General features: G+C 43.8%; 1 protein-coding gene across 1 annotated transcript in view; it reads left to right on the top strand.

Annotated features, from left to right (window-relative positions):
- Positions 1-11,430: 11,430 nt before the first annotated feature.
- Positions 11,431-27,622, top strand: part of LOC146606950 (NACHT, LRR and PYD domains-containing protein 12-like) — a 28,130-nt gene continuing 11,938 nt past the window's right edge. Inside the window, exons 1-5 of the mRNA XM_085349138.1 lie at positions 11,431-11,447; positions 14,654-14,755; positions 18,073-18,207; positions 24,016-24,257; positions 24,362-26,147. Coding sequence (XP_085205264.1) covers positions 11,431-11,447; positions 14,654-14,755; positions 18,073-18,207; positions 24,016-24,257; positions 24,362-26,147 — 2,282 coding nt within the window. The remainder of the gene's footprint in view (positions 11,448-14,653; positions 14,756-18,072; positions 18,208-24,015; positions 24,258-24,361; positions 26,148-27,622) is intronic.

Genomic DNA, 27,622 nt, shown 5'->3' with positions numbered 1-27,622 from the left:
CGTTACAGGTCTGTGAGAGCCAGAGATTTTCCTTGTTTGAGGTGACCAAATACTTATTTTCCACCCTAATTTACGAATAAATTATTTACAAATACCATCATGTGAATTCATGGATTTTTTTTCACATTCTGTCTCTCACAGTTGAAGTGTACCTCTGGTGCAAATTACTGACCTCTGTCATCATTTTAAGTGGGGGAACTTGCACAATCGGTGGCTGACTAAATACTTTTTTGCCCCACTGTATATGTGGTGGCCCCTAGAGACAAAACACGTACAAACTCCAAAGCACATTTCTAGCTTGAACTGAACTTCCAAAACAGAGCTACCTAGAACAGCGGTCCCCAACCCCCGGGCCTCGGACTGGTACCGGTCCGTGAGTCGTTTGGTACCGGGCCGCGAGAGTTGAGGCTCAGGTGTGAAATGTCTGGTTTTCAGGGTTTTTATCGCTTTTCAGCGTTATTTTGTTATCGTTTTTATCATTAACTCGGTTTTCCTGGGTCTTTTCACGTGTGTTATGAATAAATCTTCTTTTTCGGTACCGGTACTAGTTTTATTTTGTTGTATTTATCCGCGACACCTTAAAGGCCGGTCCGTGAAAATATTGTCGGGCATAAACCGGTCGGTGGTGCAAAAAAGGTTGGAGACCGCTGACCTAGATCACGTAAATTACACAATTGAAAGCATGAAAGCATATGTGTATTGTTTGTGTATTTATGCACAAGCATTCATATATATTCAAATCATTAAAAAAAAAAAGTTCATTTGCCTGTTACTACCACACACCAAATCTGGTCGTGGTACTTGGTGAACTGAGAGACACAACAGCAGAGGTCACTATTAATGCTATAAAAGAGGCCTTTGCAAGACATGCAGTTGCCGAGACTGTGGTATCGGACAACAGGCCGCAAGTTTCATCAGAACAGTTCAAGCACTTTGCTAAAGAGTACCAGTTCACACATGAAACGAGCAGCCCCAGGTACCCCCAAGCCAACGGGGAGGCAGAACGCGCTGATCGTACCATTAAAGACTTGAGAGGACTGTGACTACAGCAGAGCACTGCTAGCGTGCAGGGCCACCCCACTGGAACATGGGCTCTCACCGGCACAGTTGCTCATGGGGAGACACCTGCGTACCTCTCGGCCACAAGCTGCTGCGAAGCTGGTGCCAAAGTGGCCCGACCTACAGGCTTTTCGCGAGAAGGATGAGGAAGGGAGGCGTGAGCAGGCAAAACACTACAACCGCAGACATAGAGTCAGGACAGAAGGTGTGGATTACTACTGAAGGAACCACTGGAGCAGTAGTTGGACCTGCCAGTGCTCCCAGATCTTATGTGGTAGAGACAGACAGGTTTTCTAAGGAGAAATAGGAGCCACCTCACACCAACAGGGACTGTTACCAGATCTGGTCGAGCGGTGAGACCTCGTGTAAGATTGGATGTGTAATTCTCTGAAGTTATCCATTCAGGCCCTATTCAAAGCTGGCTTAGGCTGTTAGAGATGTTTACAATTATGTGTTTCGTTTAAATGTAAGTGAACAAGTGAGAGATGTGTATCATTTTAACGTTTGATAATGCTCTGCATTCCTGTTCTTGTGAGCTGAGTGAGTCATTGTGAAGTATGTCTTTAGCTAAAAGGAGGTGTAGCAGGAGACTACTGTACCCATAAGGCTGTGTGTGTGTGTGTGTGTGTGTGTGTGTGGGGGGGGGGGGGTATGATCTAAATTATAATATTGCTGACTGTCTGAGGCAAAATTTCCCCAAATCGAATTGAATCGAATCATGGATTGAATCGATTCGGGCAAGGGCGTCGATTTGGCATGGACGGAGGGGACATGTCCCCACCAATATCCAGCGATTATTGAATTGTCCTCACCAATAATTTGATCTCTTCGAGTAAAGAAAAGCAAACCTGATAGAAAGAAGAAAAAAAAAGATCTGTCAACGTCTCATTCACCCAGCGGTGCCGAAAGAGTTAAATTACGTCCTGTACTGGAGTCCTACCTCATGTGACAAATATGGCCAATGTGATTGGCTGAACCTTTCAGGGAGCTCCGTTGAGTTTTAGCAGCGGCAAGCCTGCGCTCCCAGGAGGAGAGGAGGACGGCAGCAAAGAGGAAGAACCTGGATATAAGAAAGTATTTTTCAGAGAAACCTGTAAGTCACTTAAAGCCAAGTTCACTCATAATGTCACGGTCTGGCTGGCAGACCGTGGGGGTGTAGGGAAGGAGGACACAGGCGCGGTGCTCTATGTACAAGCAGTGCGTTTATTTACAGCGATGGACAGACATGACAATAAATCCCGTGCTCTCCCGACTCCCGTGACGTGTCCTCTTCCCAGTGCTAGTGCTCCTGTCTCCGCTTCTCCGTGATGAGCACCCCGTGCTCGCTGTCCTCTCGTCTCCCCGTAACTCCTGGGGACATAAGAGAGAGGAAGCCGTCAGACACACAATAATGCAGCAGACTCAAACTAGGAACTGGTCGAGAGACTGACGTGAAGCCACGCAATGATCCAGCGTCGGAGAGAGCTCCACCACACTCTCAAATAGCTCCTCCGACAGGCCTGATCAGCTGCAGGTGTGGCCAATCACCTGCCAGGGCCACACACACACACACACACACACACACACACACACACACACACACACACACACGTCTACAAGCAGGGAGAACGAGGGACAGCAATACAAAATACATACATTATAATATTAGTCCATAACTGCTCAGGGTCCTGGGTCTGACACATAAAATGTGTCCGTCACAATAACGTTGCAGGCTATGCTAGGCTTTGGCCCACATCAGTCTAAAACTGTATGTAACCATGAATAACGTGTTTTGGAAACTAACAGCACAACATGCAGCACTGTTAGTTCTCTCAGTCTCAGAGCAGCGTTTCTAATTCTAATCTAAGTGAAGCTGTCAGAGAAAACAGCAGCCTCGAGCAGCCAGGATATTAGTTTACAGAGGCTGTTAGAATTATATGCCTAACGTTAAAATGTTGGTGACACAAGAATTTCATCTTAATGGCACTGACGTATTCATAGGTCATAGTTATGATTTTGCAAATATTCCACCTTGTAGTGCAGTTTGCACAACTTGTTTTAAAAATGCACTCAGCCTACAAACATTACTGATCAGTCAAGATCTGCACAAAGTGACAGACACACTGAAGCAGCTCCACATTTTATTCTTATTGTCATGTATGTCCTATTTGTCAGGTGACAGAAGAAGCAACACAAAGCTCAGAGAGCAATGGTGACACAAGATCACAGGTGGAATTGGATGATGACGCAGAATGAGAAGAGCGAAAGTGGATCGCTAAATGAAACGGATGAACCAGAACTGGTTTGTAAAAATGCTGCAGCTTCAGTGGTGTGGAACTGGTTTAGCTTTTGTCCGTCAGATACACAACAAAGCACTATTTTTGGTAGAGCATGCTAGCGGGCCGTCGTTATTACCGTGTTGTTTGGAAAATACGGCGCACTTAAAATCAATCCTTTGATTTTTCTGAAAGTCGACAGAGCCCCTTATCACCCCGTGTGCCTTATGTATGAACTCTGGTTGTGTTTACTGACCTCGAAACGATTTTATGTGCACGGCGCTCGAAAATCTCTCAGATGTTTCAGTACGACTTTGCTAAGCTACCACCGCTTGATGGATTGTCGGAGTGTTACGGCTGTCGTAGGCAGGAGCCTCGCGGAGTGAACCATGTCTCCGTGACGACCAGGACACAGCAGTCACGGACGATTGGCTGTGCGGCGAGAAGTAGGTTCAGTTCGTCTATTTTGTTGACGACCGACCGTGCGCTGGTCAGAAAGATGCTCGGGAGCGGTGGTTTGAAAGGCTGCTTCTTTAGCCTGGCCAGCAGGCCCGACAGGCATCCCCGCTTTTGTTTGCGTTCCTTCCACCGCCTGCGTTTCTTGGCAGAGCCGATAACAATCCACGGAGCACCCGATGTTCTCGCTATCTCCGGGGGGATGTTGTGCACCCTCTGATAATCACTGGTAATGGGGATCTGGCTGTTATATCCGATCTTGCATAATTCCAGATGGTTGTAGGAAAATTTGGCTTCACAATAAGGAAAACAAAAGAAGAAGAAAAAGTGGAGAAACAAAAAAGAAAAGCACCCAAGTGGAGAGCATAGAGCCGCTGCGTCTGTGCGCGCCGCCATCTAGTATACTTCTTCTAGTACACAGCCTGGAGGTGTGTTTGGTGTCATTGTCCTGTTGAAAACTGGTCCCTAAATGCAATTTCTCAACGAGAAGTTTGGGCTCGGGTGAGTCTGCGTGCTGAAGATATCTACCTATTCGGAACCATGGTAACAGGGTTCTGGCTGATCGGAGCTGGCTTGAGAAAGCGGAACCGGCTGTTCAAACCCCCACAAGGCTGCCCGCTGGGATTGGAACGATGGGAAGAGGCGTGAGTTTCTCAAAATGGGCTCATTGAGTCAGCACGGATAAGATCTTGGAGAGACTACGGCTGCTGTGGATACTCAGAATAAGATCTCTGACTGCAGACTGGATACATCTCGGAAAGGCTCGCTCGGAATAACATCTCTGGGCACAAATTGGATGACATCTTGGGGAGGCACACTGCCGTGAGTTCTCAGAATCGGCTCCTTGAGCACAAGAATGACAACATCACAGAACGCAAGTATGGCGAAGCTCGCGGCTCTCCAACGGGAGATTGAGAGACCAGTGTTGGACTGTAGAACTGCTTTGAAATTCATATGAGCTGTTCGCACTAAAGTAAAAAGCACCATCACTTATGCGGATACCCCTTCAGCCCCAGACGTGGGCTCAAGGTCGGAGCTGAACAACACCCTGATAACGACTGTGTTGAGTCTGTTCCTTCCTATTCCATGCAAGGCCACCTGGGTTGGCTGGAAGACTGTTTACTTAGCCTGGCAGGGCGAAGGACACTGTCTCAGCTGAACCCTGGACACGCACACACATACAGGGAGTGCAGAATTATTAGGCAAATGAGAAGGGGTGTGGTCTAATGACATCAACACCCTATATCAGGTGTGCATAATTATTAGGCAACATCCTTTCCTTTGGCAAAATGGGTCAAAAGAAGGACTTGACAGGCTCAGAAAAGTCAAAAATAGTGAGATTGTCATGGTCCCTGTGCCCTGCTGGTCAATCCTCTATTGGGCAATATGTTTGTGGTTTGTTTGCTCTCTCGCCCTCTCTCTCTCACTCTCTCTCTCTCTCGCCACGGCGATGCTCACTGCGGGCTCCCGCCGCTGGCCCACACACCTGCTCATCACCACACCGGCCGCTGATCCCAGCTGATTACTGCACTACTTAGATGGCGAGTCTGCACTAGTCTTCGCTGGATCGTTGAACTATCAGCGTCAGTCAAACTTGTGTATCTGCCAACCTGTATCTTGAAAGCCCTTTGTTATTATCCCGCTAACCCGACCTTTTGTGTTTAGATCGTTTTTGGAACCGGATTCTGAGAGGAGTGACTGAGGAGGAGCTTTTGTACAGAAAGTGTGGAGCACCTTTTCCCCTAACCCTGTTTCCCACGGACCCTGGCGACCCGGACCCGTTTCCCCTGCACGTTGTACATAGCCACTTGGTGATTGTGTTCACTGTGAATAAACGCACTGTTCTTCGCTTAAAGGGAAACCCTGGCCTGCGCCTGAGTCTCTTTCGGAACCCTTAACAGAGATATCTTGCAGAGGGATGCAGCAGTCTCAAAATTACAAAGCTTCTGAAGCGTGATCATCGAACAATCAAGCGTTTCATTCAAAATAGTCAACAGGGTCGCAAGAAGCGTGTGGAAAAACCAAGGCGCAAAATAACTGCCCATGAACTGAGAAAAGTCAAGCATGCAGCTGCCAAGATGCCACTTGCCACCAGTTTGGCCATATTTCAGAGCTGCAACATCACTGGAGTGCCCAAAAGCACAAGGTGTGCAATACTCAGAGACATGGCCAAGGTAAGAAAGGCTGAAAGACGACCACCACTGAACAAGACACACAAGCTGAAACGTCAAGACTGGGCCAAGAAATATCTCAAGACTGGTTTTTCTAAGGTTTTATGGACTGATGACATGAGAGTGAGTCTTGATGGGCCAGATGGATGGGCCTGTGGCTGGATTGGTAAAGGGCAGAGAGCTCCAGTCCGACTCAGACGCCAGCAAGGTGGAGGTGGAGTACTGGTTTGGGCTGGTATCATCAAAGATGAGCTTGTGGGGCCTTTTCGGGTTGAGGATGGAGTCAAGCTCAACTCCCAGTCCTACTGCCAGTTTCTGGAAGACACCTTCTTCAAGCAGTGGTACAGGAAGAAGTCTGCATCCTTCAAGAAAAACATGATTTTCATGCAGGACAATGCTCCATCACACGCGTCCAAGTACTCCACAGCGTGGCTGGCAAGAAAGGGTATAAAAGAAGAAAAACTAATGACATGGCCACCTTGTTCACCTGATCTGAACCCCATTGAGAACCTGTGGTCCATCATCAAATGTGAGATTTACAAGGAGGGAAAACAGTACACCTCTCTGAACAGTGTCTGGGAGGCTGTGGTTGCTGCTGCACGCAATGTTGATGGTGAACAGATCAAAACACTGACAGAATCCATGGATGGCAGGCTTTTGAGTGTCCTTGCAAAGAAAGGTGGCTATATTGGTCGCTGATTTGTTTTTGAATGTCAGAAATGTATATTTGTGAATGTGGAGATGTTATATTGGTTTCACTGGTAAAAATCAATAATTGAAATGGGTATATATTTGTTTTTTGTTAAGTTGCCTAATAATTCTGCACAGTAATAGTCACCTGCACACACAGATATCCCCCTAAAATAGCTAAAACTAAAAACAAACTAAAAACTGCTTCCAAAAACATTCAGCTTTGATATTAATGAGTTTTTTGGGTTCATTGAGAACATGGTTGTTGTTCAATAATAACATTATTCCTCAAAAATACAACTTGCCTAATAATTCTGCACTCCCTGTATTTGCTTTCGTAGCTGGTGGAGACGGATGGCATTGTCTGCCCTCACTAGGTCCACAACGGCAAGTTCCTGCTGTTGTGTGAACAGGCGTTGGCGTCCTGCCCCAGAAGGTCTTCGAGTCATTCTAGAGAATTCTCATAGTCAGGCCATGGTTGATGACATGGTCCACCAAAGTTGCTCTTATATCATCAGAAATATGGGTCTGTGCGTGGCCTCTTCGACGACCTCCTCCTCTTGCTCTCCCTCCATCCATGCTTGCAAAGTTCTTTAGTTGGCTAAACTGAGGGCTTTTTGTAGTTGGCTAATTGGTGTTCAGTTTTTCAAGTACGTGCCTTCAGGTGTGTATTGAGTGGTTGCAATTACCCGATGTGCTTTGTATTTTGGATGTTTTCCAGGGTGGCACCCTGAAATTTCATTTTGTGAACGAAGTGTCTTATGTGTGAAATAGAGTGTAGTATGCAGGACCATGTGTGTTGCATAATTGCAACTAGGGTGCAAAGCAGTGCTTTTGTTTAAGGTATGGGTACATGTGTTTGAGGTATGGTAACAAAAGCTTCAAGTTCAAGAGTAGACTGCAGCGGACTGTACGGGCAGCAGATAGGATCATCGGCACCCCCCTGCCCTCCATCCTGGATGGAGGGCAGGGGGGTGCCGCTCAAGAACCAGGAAACGGGCAGGGAAAATCATCACAGACCCCTCACACCCTGGACACAGACTTTTTGATCTGCTGCCCTCTGGCAGACGGTACAGAAGCCTGCAGACCAGGACCACCCGACACAGGAACAGTTTCTTTCCCCTCGCCATCTCCCTTCTTAACACTTGACCTGTCACACTGCTCCCACTGCCAGACTGCAGCTGCACCTTATGTACATTTGTAGTATTCATTCCACCTCATTCATTTCTGTATTTTATGTATATACGTTTAGATTCGTTATTTATAGTTGCTGTTGTGGATAAGGCGTAGCTTTGGGTCACGTGGTGTCGGTAATAGTGATTGCTATATCATCTGTTCACGTCCTGAGGGAATTTTTGTGAATGAGTGGGTGATGGGGGAAGTCGACTTTTGCTGACCGCTCAAGCTTGGAATGTTTTGATCACTGTTTTTCTACCGATTTTAAGGATTTGATAACAAATAAAGGAGTTTTAACCTGGAACTTTGACTTACGTTTTAAACAGCGGGCGCGTCAACATTATTCGCCTATTCAGCTGCTCGGCGACTCAAAGGCTTGACAGTCGCCAATAGTTGCTTTACACAGCTTTGTGTATGTATGTGTAATGTGTGTATATAGACACGTGTGTGTGTGTGTGTGTGTGTGTGTGTGTGTGTGTGTGTGTGTGTGTGTGTGTGTGTGTGTGTGTGTGTGTGTGTGTGTGTGTGTGTGTGTGCCCTCACAGAAGGAAGGTCACAGCAGGAGCTTTTCTCGAACGCATTTCCAATCAGTTTTTTACAAGAAGTGTGGCTCATACAACGGTATAAATGTATTCTTTGCGATACTTTATAAATATGAAACTCTAAAGATTTTGAGTTCATGCACATTGTGAAACAAGAATCTAAATATTTGTGTCACAATGATTTCTATAAAAGCATTTTGTTTATGGGGATAATGTGACAAATCTTTTGTGACCCTATTAATGATCAGTGATAATTGAAGAGGAACCCTGGCTCGGGACATTTTCATGACAAGTGTCAGCGCAGACATCTACTAACGAGAGAACATGTTTTATCATCATAAACACGGTGATGTGAAGCATCGTTAAAGTGTCACTTCAGTAATGTTGACTCATGTTTTTAATAATGACTTTAAAACACTCATTTCTGTGGTTTATTTTAAGTTTACAGAATATAACATGTGGTAAGACGACGAGTTTTACTTCTCACTGTCCGTGTCATGTGTATCTATTTATCATGTATGCTACTTTGCCGAAAATGTTTCATTGTGTTCATGAAATAAACCAGACTTTCACTGTCTGCATCTTTTACTGTTTTCTGCTTTTGTTCACTCCAAGTTTGACAAACCTACAGATATCCAGAGTTAACTCACTAACAATGTGGAGCAGTCTCAGTGTATTTAGCTGCTTTTTCCCTGAACACAACCAACTGAGAGAAACGCCTGTAGGCCTCACTTTGGTCATTTTGAACGCTGAAGGAGATTTGTTCCATAGACACCTTATACTAGTGTTTCCTGCACTACTATGTTCTATTTAAATCCAGATTCCTTTTATAGTTTGCAGTGAAATTTGTTAAACCGTTGCTTAATGGGACAGAAGTACAAGTCACTCTTTACTAACACATTTATAGATGAGTTTATTGCTGAACGACACAGCTAGCAGTCTCACACACTCTTTAGGTTTTTCAACTTTTGTGTGTAATGGTTTAGTCTATTTTTAGTCCTGCTTTTGCTTTGAGCAGTCTGTTTTTATTTTGTCTCGCGAGTGTGTGTTTTTCAAACCAGATCCTCCTCAGTTTGATTTTGTTACCACAAACTTTGTGTGAAGTTCACAACAGAGGTAAAGAGATTTAAACACACCAGTTTAAGGACGCAGCGATTGGACCAGCTGCACAGGGCTGGTGAAGCAGAGAGTGTCGGGGGAGATGTGCAACAGAAGCAGAGGGAACATTTTACTAGATGATAAATGGCACATTTAGGTGATTAAGGATTTGTTGACAAGATTAAAAGACACGTCCGTCAGAGTTCAACAACATTACAGTTTGATTAAATAAAAAGTTTTTAAACTACACAAGGTTCATTTTCTCCTCTGATAGTAATCATATTAAACATGTCAAGAAAGAAAGAGTATAAAGAAAAATAGTAAATGTGTCTAATTAAACTCTTCCTGTGAACCTTATATCATCCTTTAATATGTTCGGTGTTACAAACTTGAAGAAGCACAGAAAAGATCATCAGACATTAATCTAATCAGTTTTCAGCCTTCATTCATATTGAAAAGTTGAAATCTTCCCTGCTAGACCCAAGTGCAGCGTTTAACACCGTTGGCCAGAACATTTTATTACAGCTATTATTAAATGGAGAGTCCTCTTCACACACTGAGGTTAATTATGAAGCTCCACAGGCTTCTGTGCAAAGACCAGTTCTGTTTACATTATACGTGCTTTAGAAGACATAGCATACATTTTCACTGCTATGCATATGATACCCGCTTTTATTGGTTAAACTGCCAGGATGTCTTAGACACATAATGAGCTTTAATTTTCTGCTTCTAAGTTCAGATAAAACTGAGGTTATTGTAACGGGGCGTAAAAATCTTAGAAACACTGTGGCTAACAAGATCCTTACTCTGGATGGCATCGTCTTGAGCCGCCTGTTGCAGTCATTTGGCACATTATAAGTCAAATTGAAGCACACGATCCCAAAGCACAGCATCAACATTTATTTATATACAAAAATGAAAATTCTTTTTACAGAAAAGAATTGTAACTTCACAATATTGCATTAAGATGAGCAGACAGATTTTAATCTCAGCATCGTGCACACAGATTTTTCAGGACACTGGTAGAGTTCCTGCCGTGGATTTAGATGTTAGTGTTGTGTGGATGATCCCATTCTGTCATCTTTGTGTTACTAACACTGATGCTTTTACACTTTAGGACCCTCGAGACCTCTGCTGCTCAGCCGTCCTGATCGCTGCCTCCACTTTAACCAGAGGCTGTAACCTCTGATCATTTCACCTGCACCGGCAGTAAAACTCTTCTCCAGAACCAAACGTGCCATAAACCCATCACAGCTTCATCATCAGCTCAGTCTCAGCAACATGCAGACGACCGAGCAGCAGAAATTCTGCAGGGAACGTCTGAAGTCTGTTCTTCAGTTTTCCCAGCTCACTGTTTATTGAACATGAGACAGAAAAATAATTTCACCTTTAATGTGAAACTTTTATCGCCTGTGACATGTTTGCAGGAAGTTTTCATGCTGTGATTTAATGTCACAGCCATAAATATCACACAAGGTAAAAACTACAAGTCCCAGCATCCTCTGTGTTTAGGGAGGAGCAGTGAAAGTGAAAGTGTTGATCCTCCGAGCAGCAGGAGGAGGAAGGTGGAGCTGAGGCAGGTGAGTGTTAACATGAATATGTTTCTTCTTATGACATAAAATAATTCCACACTGTTCGTGTCTGTGGGTGAAACGTGAGGCCGGTCGGCTCCTCTGAGCGCTGGTTTCCTGTAAGTAGAGAGGAAGTGAGTTTAGCTGAGAGAGCAGGAGGAGAGTGAGAGCTGTGCTGAGGCAGGTGAGTGTTAACACCGCTCTGACATTACTGTGTCTCTGTGGCGGGAACAACAGGCTCCGTCAGTGGAGGCAAAAATAATCAGACTTTGGTTTTTCAAAGGAAACTACTTTATGTTGGGAGAAGCCGCGCGCTCATTGGATAACGACTTGTCAATCTCAAGTTATTAGCCAATGAGCGCGCAGGTTCACAGTAAGACCCGCCCTTATCACGACGGGTTTTAAAACTAAAATGGCGACAGAAACTCTGTGAGTGGAGTTCAGGCTGACTTTATGAAAGTGCGACGTTTGAGCCACTTCCTGTTCTCAGTCCCGGCGTCCTGATCACCGAGGTTTCTGTTGCTCTGATGTCTGATATTGATTATATCGGTAAACAGGCTGCAGGCAGAAACATCAGGTCTGATCTGAAAATCCCTTCAGAAACAAACTTTAAGAGTTTTATGTCCGTGAGGCTGTAAAACTGTAACGTGTCCTGTGATCCATAAACACTCTGTGATGAATAATCTGAAGTCATTTTGAGCCTGACAGTAGTTTCCTGTCACAGAGCAGAAGCTGCAGGCAGTTTTTGGCACCTTTATATTTAATTTATTCCAAAATAAATCAATAAAGGTAGAAAAGAACTCTCAGTGACATTAAAAATCTATTTTTAAAGACAGATGTGACCAAGTGCAACAAATATAAGATGAGATGTTTACAGATATTTGAAGTATTGATCACATGTAGAACACAGAGCAGGTCCAATAACAGAGTCATCCTGCTCACAAACAGCAGTTTGGTTTCATGAGCTCACTTCCTGCAGTGATCCTCAGCTTCTCTCCAAAGGAGCCGTAACATGTGGGCTCCTCACCATGATGATGATCCCAAACACACTGAGTTCCTTCATCCACCTGATCATGTACTTATTAAATAATGTGATGGTTTTGGTGTTTTTTAAAGACTTTGAGCCTCTAAAATAACTGGTTTGGACTTTAGTGCCAAAGCTCCAACATTAGAAAGCCGTCAGTGTGATGCTTCCAGTACAACAGCACCTCTGAGTGTGTGTGTTTACCTCTCAGACTAACTCCACCCTGACATCAAGAAGATGGAGGAAGAGGACGGAGCAGCATCCAGCTGTGTGTCTGTGAGGAGTGACGGGGTTACACAAACACCTCCACCTTACAGTCATGGACCTGCAGCAACAATGTAAGAACACTACTAACTTTATTAGTCATTTCAACATAACCATGACAGAATCATTGATCTGTGATTGGTTCAAACTGTTTGATCTGAGTTTGATTTTTATTGACTTGTTTTCTTGCTAAGATCTGAACTCTGTAAGTTTAAGTGAAGTCAGTGCAGCAGAATCAGAGAAGAGCTGAGAACAAACTGAGTTCATTCAGAGACAGAAAAAACCGCTGATGATTGGCTGACCTGTCAGCGTTATGAGGCAGACACAATATCACAGAGGGATCAGCTGATCATATGGCTGTCAGAGAGAACTGATCAGTTATTGATGTTTGTGTTTGCAGAGGTCAGAGGTCACAGTCTCCAGTATCCAGCTGTGTGTCTGTGAGGAGTGACTGGTCCAAAGAAATACTTCCTCCATATTTCAGTCATGAACCTGCAGCAACAATGTTCTTCAATCATGGAGCTCAGCTGACCATGTAAGAGAGCTGCTGACTCAGAGTTCAAAGGTTGTTTCTATAAATGTTCTGCCAGTGACATCATAACTTAACCTAACACTGGTCTGTGTATGAAGTATCATTTAGTGGCAGTTGTTAAAGTTGTATAATGATGATGCTAGTTTGGGGTGTATTTTCCTGCTGATGCAAATGCATCTACTTTGCCCTTTGTCTGGTGCTTTGGACAAAGACGTCCAATGAAACTCAGAACAACACAGTTTGCACCACCAGCAGGCAGAGGAAGTGGCTGACATCCAGAAATCCTACCAGTGGCTGAACAAAGCTGGACTGAAAGACAGCACAGAGGCACTAATCATGGCAGCACAGGAACAAGCTCCGAGCACAAGACCCATAGAGCCCGGGGTCTACATGGCTCTTTTTGGGGGGGTTGTGTTGTATTAATAGTGACTTTGTTTCTTTGGACCTGACCAAAATCTTTTGTTTTTCAGTTCAGTTGCAACATTGACTAACACTAATGCAGGGGTCGGCAACCTGCGGCTCTTTAGTCCTTACAGTGCGGCTCCTCGTGGTTTGGGAAAATAAATTAGAAGTATTTAGCTGAAGTGTATTTTATTTATGTTCTTTTTTAACTTGTAGTTCTAAATTGGAAGATTATTGTGATATTGAAATAAAAAAATAAAATTATATTTTATTATTTTTTCATCGCTCAAATAAGCGTCACACTCGTGGAAGCCGGTGTACCCGCCGAGACGCCGTGCATTTATCGAGACTTTCAGCCCCAGGTAGGCCAATTATGGCTCTTCGGATCCACATTATGTCAGCAGCTGTTCTCCACCGTGAACTATGTTAAAAACAAACACCGCTCACGCCTCACAGACGACAGCTTACAGTCCTGTAAAGATGAAAGTGACTTCGTACAGCCCCGACCTGCAGACGCTGTGCGCAGAGGTTCAGGAGCAGAAGTCCCGTTGTAAACATATCACGGCAGACCCGACGATGTTTGCATGAACTCGCTTTTCAGCTTCTCTTTATTGACCACTTTTCACACGGTTGCTGTACGCACACAGCCGGCTGTAGCTTTGCAGCTCACAGCCCGACACACAACAGCACAGACGTTAAGGCGGCGAGGCGTGATTGCGGGTGCAGCTCAGGTGCGTCCGCCTCCCTTGCAGCGGCGCTGCAGACCACGCCCCGCCACACACATTAACCAGGTAAAATACATATTTAGGCAGAATTTTGCAAATATCTATTTTTCATCTTTCAGCAGCATAGAGCTTTTTTTCCAATTATTTTTTAAAAGTCAGGTCAAGGCTCCAAAAGCCCAAAGGAGATATAAGGGTGGCGGCTCACAGCAGTTTTTGTTTGCTACATCATTTTAGTTCAGCTGGGTGTCTTTCCTTTGGTTATATTTCTGTAAGAGTTCAAATGTGTTCATTACATAAATAACATGTAATTTTCTCTGTAGCACTTCATGGATTTCATAAGCAACACACCTTAGTTGTTCACACAAAGCATAAAGGTAAAAAACAGTATATACAGTGTTATCTTCATTCTAGATGTCAAAAAGTATTTGTGGCTCCCAGTGTTTTCTTTTGCGTGGAAACTGGCTCCAAATGGCTCTTTGGGTCCTGAAGGTTGCTGACCCCTGACCTAATGGTATATTTTTTTTAGCTGGATCGTTCTATAAAAACATGAATCAAATCTGAGAAAAGTTTCCACCTGACCTGTTGAATGTTATTGAAGCCAGAAGTTTGCCTTCATACTGTGTTTCTTGCATGCCTTTTGTGGTGTACTAATTGATGTGAAATGAATGCAATGTGGTTGTGTTTGCAGAGGTCAGAGGTCACAGTCTCCAGCATCCAGCTGTGTGTCTGTGAGGAGTGACTGGTCCAAAGACAGACCTCCACACTTCAGTCATGAACCTGCAGCAACAATGTTCTTCAATCATGGAGCTCAGCTGACCATGTAAGAGAGCTGCTGACTCAGAGTTCAAAGGTTGTTTCTATAAATGTTCTGCCAGTGACATCATAAATGATTCCTAATGGTGGTCCGGGTACGATAATGCTAGTATCAATCGTAGTAGTAATGCAATCCAAGGTAATGATTTCTGCTCTGTTGCTGTGAACGTCTCTGCAGCCGTCTGTACTCTAATCTGAGACAACTATTACTGACAGAAACCATCACATCATCCAGTTTGTGTGTTTGCAGCTGCTTAAAAGATTTTAAACAGAGATTAATCAGTAATTCATGTGTTTGTGTTTGCAGAGGTCAGAGGTCACAGTCTCCATCATCCAGCTGTGTGTCTATGAGGAGTGACTGGTCCAAAGACAAACCTCCAGGCTTCAGTCATGAACCTGCAGCAACAATGTTCTTCAATCATGGAGCTCAGCTGACCATGTAAGAGAGCTGCTGACTCAGAGTTCAAAGGTTGTTTCTATAAATGTTCTGCCAGTGACATCATAACTTAACCTAACACTGGTCTGTGTATGAAGTATCATTTAGTGGCAGTTGTTAAAGTTGTATAATGATGATGCTAGTTTGGGGTGTATTTTCCTGCTGATGCAAATGCATCTACTTTGCCCTTTGTCTGGTGCTTTGGACAAAGACGTCCAATGAAACTCAGAACAACACAGTTTGCACCACCAGCAGGCAGAGGAAGTGGCTGACATCCAGAAATCCTACCAGTGGCTGAACAAAGCTGGACTGAAAGACAGCACAGAGGCACTAATCATGGCAGCACAGGAACAAGCTCCGAGCACAAGACCCATAGAGCCCGGGGTCTACATGGCTCTTTTTGGGGGGGTTGTGTTGTATTAATAGTGACTTTGTTTCTTTGGACCAAAATCTTTTGTTTTTCAGTTCAGTTGCAACATTGACTAACACTAATGCAGGGGTCGGCAACCTGCGGCTCTTTAGTCCTTACAGTGCGGCTCCTCGTGGTTTGGGAAAATAAATTAGAAGTATTTAGCTGAAGTGTATTTTATTTATGTTCTTTTTTAACTTGTAGTTCTAAATTGGAAGATTTTTGTGATATTGAAATATAAAAATAAAATTATATTTTTTATTTTTTCATCGTTCAAATAAGCGTCACACTCGCGGAAGCCGGTGTACCCGCCGAGACGCCGTGCATTTATCGAGACTTTCAGCCCCAGGTAGGCCAATTATGGATCTTCGGATCCACATTATGTCAGCAGCTGTTCTCCACCGTGAACTACGTTAAAAACAAACACCGCTCACTAGGGATGGGTATCGAAAACCGGTTCTTGTTGAGAACCGGTTCCCACTGTTTCAATTCCTTGGAATCGTTTGCCATTTTTGCAAACGATTCCCTTATCGATTCCAGTCACCCTGAATGATGTCACCACGTTGCGGAGCGTCATTTACCTGGCAGGAAACATGGCGGCTCAAACGCTAAAAAGATTGGTTATACTTTACAAGAACGGATGACAACAGGGCAACTTGCAATACTTGCAAAGTAGATACTTCATTTAAGGGAGGAAACACTACGAATATGCAAAAGCATTTGCTCACAAAACACACGATGACCTTAAATGAATGTCGTGTTTTTAATTCCGCTCCGGACTCGTGAATCTCAACCCAGCAGCAGCGGTAACGTTTGCACGTCCTCTCCCGTTAATGCGGCAGGTAAATAATCAGCTAACAGTGCATATTATGTTAGCGCGATCTGCCTTATCTGCCATTACTGCGCGTTTAGGTGACCATGATGAGAGAGACAGAGTCTGGCTGGCGCTCGCTGGCAGTTCTCGCTGCAGTCTACCAGTAGCGTCTCCTTTCAAGCCAGGATAGACTAATGTTACCGAGCAGTGTCTAAGTTTGTGGTCAAAGCCTTGCACCCATTTGCCACAGCAGATGCCCCCGATTTTCGGTAAGTGAATGTGTTTAATTGTAGGCAGGGACATTACTGGATATTCTTGTGTAATTGCTACAGAATAATTTATGTTATACTTTGTTATTGCTACAGAAGAATATTTATTTTATTATTTTACATTTACAATTTTTTTCCCCGGGGTCCCTGTGACACCACATTGAAGAGCCGTAGGCTGGATCTCTTAAGATCTCACTGTTGGGTTTGTAAGGCCATGTTACTCCTAAATTTCTATCTTGTTCAAAGAGAAGATATAAAACAAAGTTCTAAGCTAATCGACCTTAGTGTTCTCCTTTTTTAAAAAGAATCGATAAAGAATCGAATCGTTAAACAGAATCGAAAATGGAATCGGAATCGTGAAAATCTTATCAATACCCATCCCTACCGCTCACGCCTCACAGACGACAGCTTACAGTCCTGTAAAGATGAAAGTGACTTCGTACAGCCCCGACCTGCAGACGCTGTGCGCAGAGGTTCAGGAGCAGAAGTCCCGTTGTAAACATCACGGCAGACCCGACGATGTTTGCATGAACACGCTTTTCAGCTTCTCTTTATTGACCATTTTTCACACACGGTTGCTGTACGCACACAGCCGGCTGTAGCTTTGCAGCTCACAGCCCGACACACACCAACACAACAGCACAGACGTTAAGGCGGCGAGGCGTGATTGCGGGTGCCGCTCAGGTGCGTCCGCCTCCCCTGCAGCGGCGCTGCAGACCACGCCCCGCCACACACATTAACCAGGTAAAATACATATTTAGGCAGAATTTTGCAAATATCTATTTTTCATCTTTCAGCAGCATAGAGCTTTTTTTCCAATTATTTTTTAAAAGTCAGGTCAAGGCTCCAAAAGCCCAAAGGAGATATAAGGGTGGCGGCTCACAGCAGCTTTTGTTTGCTACATCATTTTAGTTCAGCTGGGTGTCTTTCCTTTGGTTATATTTCTTTAAGAGTTCAAATGTGTTCATTACATAAATAACATGTAATTTTCTCTGTAGCACTTCATGGATTTCATAAGCAACACACCTTAGTTGTTCACACAAAGCATAAAGGTAAAAAACAGTATATACAGTGTTATCTTCATTCTAGATGTCAAAAAGTATTTGTGGCTCCCAGTGTTTTCTTTTGCGTGGAAACTGGCTCCAAATGGCTCTTTGGGTCCTGAAGGTTGCTGACCCCTGACCTAATGGTATATTTTTTTTAGCTGGATCGTTCTATAAAAACATGAATCAAATCTGAGAAAAGTTTCCACCTGACCTGTTGAATGTTATTGACGCCAGAAGTTTGCCTTCATACTGTGTTTCTTGCATGCCTTTTGTGGTGTACTAATTGATGTGAAATGAATGCAATGTGGTTGTGTTTGCAGAGGTCAGAGGTCACAGTCTCCAGCATCCAGCTGTGTGTCTGTGAGGAGTGACTGGTCCAAAGAAAGACTTCCTCCAGTCTTCAGTCATGAACCTGCAGCAACAATGAACTTCAATCATGGAGCTCAGCTGACCATGTAAGAGAGCTGCTGACTCAGAGTTCAAAGGTTGTTTCTATAAATGTTCTACCAGTGACATCATAAATGATTCCTAATGGTGGGCCGGGTACGATAATGCTAGTATCAATCGTAGTAGTAATGTAATCCAAGGTAATGATTTCTTCTCTGTTGCTGTGAACGTCTCTGCAGCCGTCTGTACTCTAATCTGAGACAACTATTACTGACAGAAACCATCACATCATCCAGTTTGTGTGTTTGCAGCTGCTTAAAAGATTTTAAACAGAGATTAATCAGTAATTCATGTGATGTGTTTGTGTTTGCAGAGGTCAGAGGTCACAGTCTCCAGCATCCAGCTGTGTGTCTATGAGGAGTGACTGGTCCAAAGACAAACCTCCAGGCTTCAGTCATGAACCTGCAGCAACAATGTTCTTCAATCATGGAGCTCAGCTGACCATGTAAGAGAGCTGCTGACTCAGAGTTCAAAGGTTGTTTCTATAAATGTTCTGCCAGTGACATCATAACTTAACCTAACACTGGTCTGTGTATGAAGTATCATTTAGTGGCAGTTGTTAAAGTTGTATAATGATGATGCTAGTTTGGGGTGTATTTTCCTGCTGATGCAAATGCATCTACTTTGCCCTTTGTCTGGTGCTTTGGACAAAGACGTCCAATGAAACTCAGAACAACACAGTTTGCACCACCAGCAGGCAGAGGAAGTGGCTGACATCCAGAAATCCTACCAGTGGCTGAACAAAGCTGGACTGAAAGACAGCACAGAGGCACTAATCATGGCAGCACAGGAACAAGCTCCGAGCACAAGACCCATAGAGCCCGGGGTCTACATGGCTCTTTTTGGGGGGGTTGTGTTGTATTAATAGTGACTTTGTTTCTTTGGACCTGACCAAAATCTTTTGTTTTTCAGTTCAGTTGCAACATTGACTAACACTAATGCAGGGGTCGGCAACCTGCGGCTCTTTAGTCCTTACAGTGCGGCTCCTCGTGGTTTGGGAAAATAAATTAGAAGTATTTAGCTGAAGTGTATTTTATTTATGTTCTTTTTTAACTTGTAGTTCTAAATTGGAAGATTATTGTGATATTGAAATAAAAAAATAAAATTATATTTTATTATTTTTTCATCGCTCAAATAAGCGTCACACTCGTGGAAGCCGGTGTACCCGCCGAAACGCCGTGCATTTATCGAGACTTTCAGCCCCAGGTAGGCCAATTATGGATCTTCGGATCCACATTATGTCAGCAGCTGTTCTCCACCGTGAACTACGTTAAAAACAAACAGCGCTCACGCCTCACAGACGACAGCTTACAGTCCTGTAAAGATGAAAGTGACTTCGTACAGCCCCGACCTGCAGACGCTGTGCGCAGAGGTTCAGGAGCAGAAGTCCCGTTGTAAACATATCACGGCAGACCCGACGATGTTTGCATGAACACGCTTTTCAGCTTCTCTTTATTGACCACTTTTCACACACGGTTGCTGTACGCACACAGCCGGCTGTAGCTTTGCAGCTCACAGCCCGACACACACCAACACAACAGCACAGACGTTAAGGCGGCGAGGCGTGATTGCGGGTGCCGCTCAGGTGCGTCCGCCTCCCCTGCAGCGGCGCTGCAGACCACGCCCCGCCACACACATTAACCAGGTAAAATACATATTTAGGCAGAATTTTGCAAATATCTATTTTTCATCTTTCAGCAGCATAGAGCTTTTTTTCCAATTATTTTTTAAAAGTCAGGTCAAGGCTCCAAAAGCCCAAAGGAGATATAAGGGTGGCGGCTCACAGCAGCTTTTGTTTGCTACATCATTTTAGTTCAGCTGGGTGTCTTTCCTTTTGTTATATTTCTGTAAGAGTTCAAATGTGTTCATTACATAAATAACATGTAATTTTCTCTGTAGCACTTCATGGATTTCATAAGCAACACACCTTAGTTGTTCACACAAAGCATAAAGGTAAAAAACAGTATATACAGTGTTATCTTCATTCTAGATGTCAAAAAGTATTTGTGGCTCCCAGTGTTTTCTTTTGCGTGGAAACTGGCTCCAAATGGCTCTTTGGGTCCTGAAGGTTGCTGACCCCTGACCTAATGGTATATTTTTTTTTAGCTGGATCGTTCTATAAAAACATGAATCAAATCTGAGAAAAGTTTCCACCTGACCTGTTGAATGTTATTGAAGCCAGAAGTTTGCCTTCAGACTGTGTTTCTTGCATGCCTTTTGTGGTGTACTAATTGATGTGAAATGAATGCAATGTGGTTGTATTTGCAGAGGTCAGAGGTCACAGTCTCCAGCATCCAGCTGTGTGTCTGTGAGGAGTGACTGGTCCAGAAACACACCTCTATATTTCAGTCATGAACCTGCAGCAACAATGTTCTTCAATCATGGAGCTCAGCTGACCATGTAAGAGAGCTGCTGACTCAGAGTTCAAAGGTTGTTTATATAAATGTTCTGCCAGTGACATCATAACTTAACCTAACACTGGTCTGTGTATGAAGTATCATTTAGTGGCAGTTGTTAAAGTTGTATAATGATGATGCCAGTTTGGGGTGTATTTTCCTGCTGATGCAAATGCATCTACTTTGCCCTTTGTCTGGTGCTTTGGACAAAGACGTCCAATGAAACTCAGAACAACACAGTTTGCACCACCAGCAGGCAGAGGAAGTGGCTGACATCCAGAAATCCTACCAGTGGCTGAACAAAGCTGGACTGAAAGACAGCACAGAGGCACTAATCATGGCAGCACAGGAACAAGCTCCGAGCACAAGACCCATAGAGCCCGGGGTCTACATGGCTCTTTTTGGGGGGGTTGTGTTGTATTAATAGTGACTTTGTTTCTTTGGACCTGACCAAAATCTTTTGTTTTTCAGTTCAGTTGCAACATTGACTAACACTAATGCAGGGGTCGGCAACCTGCGGCTCTTTAGTCCTTACAGTGCGGCTCCTCGTGGTTTGGGAAAATAAATTAGAAGTATTTAGCTGAAGTGTATTTTATTTATGTTCTTTTTTAACTTGTAGTTCTAAATTGGAAGATTATTGTGATATTGAAATAAAAAAATAAAATTATATTTTATTATTTTTTCATCGCTCAAATAAGCGTCACACTCGTGGAAGCCGGTGTACCCGCCGAGACGCCGTGCATTTATCGAGACTTTCAGCCCCAGGTAGGCCAATTATGGCTCTTCGGATCCACATTATGTCAGCAGCTGTTCTCCACCGTGAACTACGTTAAAAACAAACACCGCTCACGCCTCACAGACGACAGCTTACAGTCCTGTAAAGATGAAAGTGACTTCGTACAGCCCCGACCTGCAGACGCTGTGCGCAGAGGTTCAGGAGCAGAAGTCCCGTTGTAAACATATCACGGCAGACCCGACGATGTTTGCATGAACTCGCTTTTCAGCTTCTCTTTATTGACCACTTTTCACACGGTTGCTGTACGCACACAGCCGGCTGTAGCTTTGCAGCTCACAGCCCGACACACACCAACACAACAGCACAGACGTTAAGGCGGCGAGGCGTGATTGCGGGTGCAGCTCAGGTGCGTCCGCCTCCCTTGCAGCGGCGCTGCAGACCACGCCCCGCCACACACATTAACCAGGTAAAATACATATTTAGGCAGAATTTTGCAAATATCTATTTTTCATCTTTCAGCAGCATAGAGCTTTTTTTCCAATTATTTTTTAAAAGTCAGGTCAAGGCTCCAAAAGCCCAAAGGAGATATAAGGGTGGCGGCTCACAGCAGTTTTTGTTTGCTACATCATTTTAGTTCAGCTGGGTGTCTTTCCTTTGGTTATATTTCTGTAAGAGTTCAAATGTGTTCATTACATAAATAACATGTAATTTTCTCTGTAGCACTTCATGGATTTCATAAGCAACACACCTTAGTTGTTCACACAAAGCATAAAGGTAAAAAACAGTATATACAGTGTTATCTTCATTCTAGATGTCAAAAAGTATTTGTGGCTCCCAGTGTTTTCTTTTGCGTGGAAACTGGCTCCAAATGGCTCTTTGGGTCCTGAAGGTTGCTGACCCCTGACCTAATGGTATATTTTTTTTAGCTGGATCGTTCTATAAAAACATGAATCAAATCTGAGAAAAGTTTCCACCTGACCTGTTGAATGTTATTGAAGCCAGCTTCATACTGTGTTTCTTGCATGCCTTTTGTGGTGTACTAATTGATGTGAAATGAATGCAATGTGGTTGTGTTTGCAGAGGTCAGAGGTCACAGTCTCCAGCATCCAGCTGTGTGTCTGTGAGGAGTGACTGGTCCAAAGAAATAGATCCTCCAGACTTCAGTCATGAACCTGCAGCAACAATGTTCTTCAATCATGGAGCTCAGCTGACCATGTAAGAGAGCTGCTGACTCATTTACGGGTGTTTGAAATTCTGTGACCACTTTGTAATTTTAGTTTATATTTTTAAAGTGTTTTTATTTGTAGTTGCCTGTATTTTTATTACACTGTGTGTAACGTGGTGGTTTGTGCTGTTTGGGATTGTTTTGGTGTATTTGTGTCAGAACATCAGATAAATGATTTCATCACATTTTAAAAGAAAGTATCAGGATAATAATCTGAACTGAGTCATCAGAAATAGAAAGATGGTCTCAACAGGCCACTGAGCTGATCTCCAAAGAAATGCAGAAGATTGAAGAGTCCGAGGCTGTTTATTTGTCACAGGCATCGTCATACACGTACAACACAGTGAAATGTGCTGAGCTGCTCCTGTGACTGGACAAAACATTAGAAACAATCATTAAATGAAATAATGAAACATTGTGCAGATGTAATGTTAAAGTGCTTTGTGCCACATTAGCACAGCATGTACTGACAGAGCAGTGCAAGCAGAACAAAGCAAATGAGCAAAGTGATGTAAAGAGAGTAACTGAACAGAGTGAGCAGAGTAATATCAGCAGTAATGAAGCAGCAGGATCAGTGTAGCAGCGTGTGACGTCATAATGAATCAGGTATGATCTGAAATATGACAGTGAGACAAGAACATGATGTAAGGTCCTGTTTAAACCCTGATGGTGATGCTATGAGGGGAGCATGTTCTGATTTAGGACTTGGATGGTCTGAGGATAGAAGCTCCTCTCTGTTTGTGTCCTGATGGTGCAGAAGCTTCTGCCTGATTGTAGAAGGAGCTGAAGCCAGCATCATCCCAGAGGTGAAGCTCGTCTGTGTGCAGACCTGAGGTCAGATTCCTCCAGGCTGATGTTCAGGATCTACAGAAACGTGTGGTTGTAGTTATTGCTGCACTGTGTGCTGACAGCAGATACTCAGAACAAAGCGCTGCACACGTGTTCTTTACAAACATCTGTACATATCAAATATGGATCATGGCAGTGAATGAACACGTTTCTGTCATTTGTTTCATTGGCTTCTTTTTTCTGCCTGTGTTCATGTGATTAATGTCTAACACATAAACAGGTTTGTAATCAAACATCACATCATCAGGGAGCATCATGAAACAAAGTTACTGCTGGAGGCTGAACTCAATTTGGTGGCAATGTTCAAAAATATCACTCAGATCATTTCAAAGCTTTTAGTTCTTCTTCTTCACTTCTGTAAAATAATAGAAAGGAAATCAGAACCCAGAAGTTCACTTCCTGATGACTGAACTCTTTCAAAATAAAGCTGAAAGCTCTGAATGTGACACCGCTGCTCCACCACAGTTTTTAGAGGAGGTCAAAGGTCAGTTCAGAGTGATGGATCCCAAACTTTTCTCTGTGACCATCAGAGCTTCTGCACAGTGTCATCAAATCTGGATGTTTGTCACTGACAGTCAATGATTTTAGTGATAAAGAAATGTGTTCACAGAGGGAGGAAGAGGAAGAGGAGTGGTGTCTCTGAGGAGGAGCAGCTGTCCTGCTGTGCTTTGTGTCAGGACGTCCTGAAGGATCCAGTCTCTACCAGCTGTGGACACTGGTTCTGCAGACAGTGCATCTCCTCATACTGGGACCAGTCTGCTTCATCAGGAGACTGGTCCTGTCCCCAGTGTGGAGAAAGATCCAGAAGCAGAGCTGGACTGCAGACAGCCAGTCAGAGCAGCTGTGTACAAAGTAAGACTGAACATCTGTCTGCTGATGGACTCATTTCTGAAAACTGGACTTCTTGTTGTTGTTCAGACATTGAAGAGTTTTCTTTCTGTTTTTCTTTCTTTCAGCAGATGTTGGTCTGCAGGAGGTTTTAGATGAACATAAGATCAGTCTGAGGAGGAGATGTGAACGTGTGACTGAAGGAAGTGATGAAACAGGAAGTAGAACCCTCCTCAACAGGATCTACACTGAGCTCTACATCACAGAGGGACAGAGTGAAGAGGTTCATAGCCAACATGAGGTGAGGCAGCTGGAGACAGCTTCCAAGATGGACGCCCTCCATGACACTCCAATCAGGTGCCAGGACATCTTTAAAGCCTTACCTGACCAACAGAGACCCATCAGAGTGGTTCTGACCAACGGCGTGGCTGGTGTTGGAAAAACCTTCTCAGTGCAGAAGTTCACTCTGGACTGGGCAGAGGGCTTGGAGAACCAACATGTCAGTGTGGTGGTTCTGCTTTCATTCAGGGAGCTGAACCTGATCAGAGAGGAGCAGTACAGTCTTCTGGAGCTGCTCCATGTTTTCCATCCAACATTACAGAAGGTCACAGCAGAGAAGCTGGCTGTCTCTCAGCTTTTGTTCATCTTTGACGGCCTGGATGAAAGCAGACTTTCATTGGATTTCACCAACAGGAAGCTGCTGTCTGATGTCACACAGAAGTCATCAGTCAGCCAGCTGCTGACAAACCTCATCCAGGGGAATCTGCTTCCCTCGGCTCTCGTCTGGATAACTTCTCGACCTGCAGCGGCCAATCAGATCCCTCCTACATGTGTTGACAGGCTAACAGAAGTACGAGGCTTCACTGACGCCCAGAAGGAGGAGTACTTCAGGAGGAGATTCAGTGATGAAGAGCTGTCCAGCAGAATCATCTCCCACATGAAGACATCCAGGAGCCTCCACATCATGTGTAGAATCCCAGTCTTCTGCTGGATCACTGCTACAGTTCTGGAGCACATGTTGACTACAGAGCAGAGAGGAGAGCTGCCCAAGACCCTGACTGACATGTACTCACACTTCCTGCTGGTTCAGACAAAGAGGAAGAAGAACAAGTACCACGAGGGACATGAGACGAGTCCACAGGAGCTGACGGAGGCTGACAGGGAAGTTCTTCTGAAGCTGGGGAGGCTGGCGTTTGAACATCTGGAGAAAGGAAACATCATGTTCTACCAAGAAGACCTGGAGCAGTGTGGTCTGGATGTGACAGAGGCCTCGGTGTACTCAGGAGTTTGTACAGAGATCTTCAAAAGAGAGTGTGTGATCTTCCAGAAACCAGTCTACTGCTTTGTTCATCTGAGCATCCAGGAGTTTCTGGCTGCAGTCTACATGTTCCACTGTTTCACCAACAGGAAGTCAGAGGTGCTGAAGGACTTCCTGGGAAAAAAATACAAAGAGTCATCTCTGGATGATTTTTTGATGGAAACACTAATAAAATCCTTCAGGAGTAAAAATGGTCGTCTGGACCTGTTTGTTCGCTTCCTTCATGGCCTCTGTCTGGAGTCCAACCAGAGACTCTTAGGAGGTCTGCTGGGTCAGACAGAGAACAGTCCAGAAACCATCCAGAGAGTCATCAAGAATCTAAAAGAAAGGAAGACAAAATCCTCTCCTGACAGAAGCATCAACATCTTCCACTGTCTGATGGAGATGAACGACATCTTATTATCTCAGGAGATCCAAGAGTTCCTGAAGTCAGAGAACAAATCAAAGAAACTCTCTGAGATCCACTGCTCAGCTCTGGCCTTCATGCTGCAGATGTCAGAGGAGGTTCTGGATGAGTTGGACCTGAACGAGTACAACACAACAAAGGAGGGACGACTGAGACTGATTCCAGCTGTGAGGAACTTCAGAAAGGCTCGGTGAGTCCAGATGTGATCATTAATATTATCAGTTGGTGATAGTTTAGTTACTCAGTCATAAACTGCAATCATTTCTTATTTGAGGTCACACTAGGGCTGCCACAAACAATTATTTTTGTGATTATTTGACTAATCTCATGTATATCTCATGCACATATCTTTCTTTCTACATAGCACTTTAATTCTTATTGTCTGCACTGAAGCACCGCAGCAATTTCCTAATGTTGTAAACCTCAACATCTGGCAATAAACCCATTCTGATTCTGATTCTGATTCTGAATCAGATCAAAAATAAAACATACAACTTATTGCACCAGCATGCATCTGCTGTTATGTAACTATCATTAGCTTACAGCTTAGAGTTTTTAAGGTATGTGCTAACTAAAAATAAAGACCAGATGATAGTTTATTAAACTTTTAATGAAATTTTGCATATTGTAGCAACTAACAGAAAGGCCCCCAAAATGTGTGCCGAGTTCTTCAGTGTGATTTCTCCACGATGAAAGCACACTGTGCTCCACATAGTTATGAAGATCTTGATTAACCACATTAGCTTCACATTAGTAACTTTGTCCTCGACAGCTCGGCCATCTTCAGAACCTGCCCAGGAATTGAACTGCACATGTGCACTGGCTCCAGACGTGGGGTTGTCCTGCATAGTCAGTGGTGTCAGTAGATCATTAAGTAAAATAATATGTTACTAGATTCCTTTGAAAGAGCAACCATGGACGACAAAGCTGGGCGGAGTCTGCTCTAAGACACCAAATGAGCAAATGTTTGCTGACCTGTATCAGTGATCACCTTTTTGTTGGCCTGGTCCCCCAGTCCTCCCACTCCCCCCGGTCCTCGGTGGATGCTGTCACTTCCTCTGACACCGGCTCACCATTTATGTTGTGTCAAGAATCAAACGTGAAGATCTAATTTACTCTAAACTCTCTGACTGTTACTAATATAGTCATAAAATATGCAACAACCACTGGAGATGGAGATGAAGCTTCAACTTGCATAAAATAGTTTATTAAAATCAGTTTGAATAAACCCAAGGCTCAGAGCAAAAGAGACAAAAGCGCCCCCAAGTGGTCAGACAATAGACGAACAGAATAAACCCTATCAAAGACAAACACGCTGGAAGCATCTTTTCTAACACTCCAGTATTTATTAGCATTTATTATAAATTTATTGTGACTTTGAAGACGTTCAGTGTTTCCTTTGGTATAACGGAGGTCTGACTACAGTCCAGTAAACACACTGATTAGGATTATAGATTAAACTGCAGTAATACTTTCACAGTGTGCAGTGATGCACAGGTCGAGTGGTTTTACACTGAAATTCTCAACAACAGGAAACTATAAGAATTTGTTACTCTAATAATAAACATAGAAGAAGAAAAACATTTTTCATTTAGAGTTGATGAATATAAATGAATTTGAACTTTACAAACCAATCAAAGACAAACTGATCCATGTGAGTTTATA

This window comes from Diplotaxodon limnothrissa, unplaced genomic scaffold, assembly GCF_057381915.1.
Source record: "Diplotaxodon limnothrissa isolate DT_005_m unplaced genomic scaffold, D_limnothrissa_male_GT1.1 unmapped_scaffold_1, whole genome shotgun sequence".
In the NCBI taxonomy this organism is placed as follows: Eukaryota; Metazoa; Chordata; class Actinopteri; order Cichliformes; family Cichlidae; genus Diplotaxodon; species Diplotaxodon limnothrissa.
The sequence above is the reverse complement of the archived record's forward strand: the minus strand, read 5'-3'. Positions and strand labels throughout refer to the sequence as shown.